Source organism: Rhagoletis zephyria, unplaced genomic scaffold, assembly GCF_001687245.7.
Source record: "Rhagoletis zephyria isolate East Lansing unplaced genomic scaffold, Rhagoletis_zephyria_1.1 Rzeph_scaffold_00390, whole genome shotgun sequence".
In the NCBI taxonomy this organism is placed as follows: Eukaryota; Metazoa; Arthropoda; class Insecta; order Diptera; family Tephritidae; genus Rhagoletis; species Rhagoletis zephyria.
Window position 1 is genome coordinate 67,275 of NW_016157474.1, and position 1,825 is coordinate 69,099.

The window sequence follows — 1,825 nt, forward strand, 5'->3', positions numbered from 1 at the left end:
TTAGTGCTGAATAGTGGCATAACGTATATATATGTATATGTATACACTAGACTGATTAAAAAAAAAAACGATTTTTCGAAATTTGTGTGCGATGCATCAACATCTTTGAAAGCATCAAGAAACAACATGATGCTGAAAATTTGAGAGACATCGGTGGTCGTTTAGGGATTGCTCAACGCGATTTTCAATTATTACCAAGTCGCGCACCTGAAATACATCTTCGTCAAAAATGTCGTCTATTTACCACAAATATTGAGCTAAATGTCTGAAATTTCGCACATACTATTGTTAAAGACCATGAAATCGACTAATGTAAAATTTTGCTATAAAAAATTGTTCATGCTAATAAATAACACTAAGTAACAAAAAAAAAAAATTTCTCAGTCCTTGGGATGTAATTGTTATTTCCTAGTCTGTTATGCCTTAAAAGTATGGAAACCACCTAATATTCCTCGGAAACTTTGCTTTTGTGACCAGGACAATGTGATTCATTAAAATATGCTAAAATTATGAGAAAAACGTGTTTGAGTCTTTCACTACAGAGAAAATCATACAGAACAGCACATATAAATCAAAACTAAATTTTATTAAAACTTCAGAAAACCAAAAACATAAAAGTAAATCAGAAGCGGGTGGTTTTTCGACATTTGCGTTTAAACTGCGAGTCACTTTCTCTAATCAATCCCCAAATGTAATCTCCCATCATGTTCTCATTGTATTGTCCTTGGTATCGCCGCTCAAATTCCATTATATCCTGATGGAAGCGCTCGCCTTGCTCCTCTGAATATGCTCCCATGTTCTCCTTGAATTTGTCAAGATGTGCATCCAGAATATGGAGTTTGAGAGACATCCTGCAGCCCATTTTGCCGTAGTTCTCCACCAGACTTTCGACCAGCTCCACGTAGTTTGCGGCTTTGTGATTGCCTAGGAATCCCTGTACCACTGACATAAAACTCATCCAAGCAGCTTTCTCAACACGAGTGAGCTTCTTGGGGAATTCCTCAGACTCGAAGATTTTCTTTATTTGTGGTCCAACGAAGATACCGGCTGTAACTTTCGCCTCAGAGAGCTTAGGGAACAAGTCTTGTAGGTACTTGAACGCTGAAGAATTTTTGTCGAGAGCTTTGACGAATTGCTTTATAAGACCCAGTTTGATGTGGAGTGGTGGCATCAGTACCTTCTGGGGGTCCACCAAGGGCTCCCACTTGACGTTGTTCCTCCCCACTGTGAATTCAGTTCGTTGTGGCCATTCACGCTTACTGTAGTGTGCACTGTCGTTTCTGCTGTCCCACAGGCATAGAAAGCAAGGAAACTTGGTGTAACCCTGCCATGGTCACAAAAGCAAAGTTATCTTGCGACAATAGCTGTTTTCTATACTTTTGGGACCTAACTGACTAGGAAATAACAATTACAACCCAGGGACAAAAACCTTGTTACATAGTGTAATTAATGGCTAACTAGCTAAAATTAGTTAGTCGATAACTATGATCCCAATAACTTTTTGAGCTGAAAATTTAGAAGAATCTATAGCACACCTTCAGAAAGTATAATACAACAACAAAAGCATCCGCACTCATAATTTGTTAGAGTTAAACAACTTATTTACCTTCTGGGGTTAGTTGGGTTAAAATCTGTTCCACATTTGCTTAGATTCTTACGCATGGTGGAATTTATTTTAATCCAGCTCGAAAAGCGGTATAATGCTTTATGTTATGTAATCGAAATAAACGTTAATGTATCGACTTTATATCAATTATATAATTTTTTATTGCAATATACGCTATAACCCATAAAAAGTTATACAATGAAGGTTTAAAAACATACA

At 37.0% G+C, this 1,825-nt stretch overlaps 1 protein-coding gene across 2 annotated transcripts; it reads right to left on the reverse strand.

The window, feature by feature from the left end:
• Nucleotides 1–349: 349 nt before the first annotated feature.
• On the reverse strand, nucleotides 350–1,445 carry LOC108359425 (uncharacterized). 2 transcript variants are annotated; one of them, XM_017611287.1, is made up of 3 exons: nucleotides 1,324–1,445; nucleotides 680–1,217; nucleotides 350–462 (listed from the first exon to the last, which is right to left on the reverse strand). In XM_017611287.1, exons 1-3 carry the CDS (start codon nucleotides 1,329–1,331, stop codon nucleotides 424–426), a joined length of 585 nt encoding a protein of 194 aa, XP_017466776.1. In that variant the 5' UTR covers nucleotides 1,332–1,445; the 3' UTR covers nucleotides 350–423. The 2 variants fall into 2 exon arrangements, with proteins under 2 accessions (XP_017466776.1, XP_017466775.1); XM_017611286.1 differs by having other exon boundaries at nucleotides 350–1,217.
• Nucleotides 1,446–1,825: the final 380 nt, after the last annotated feature.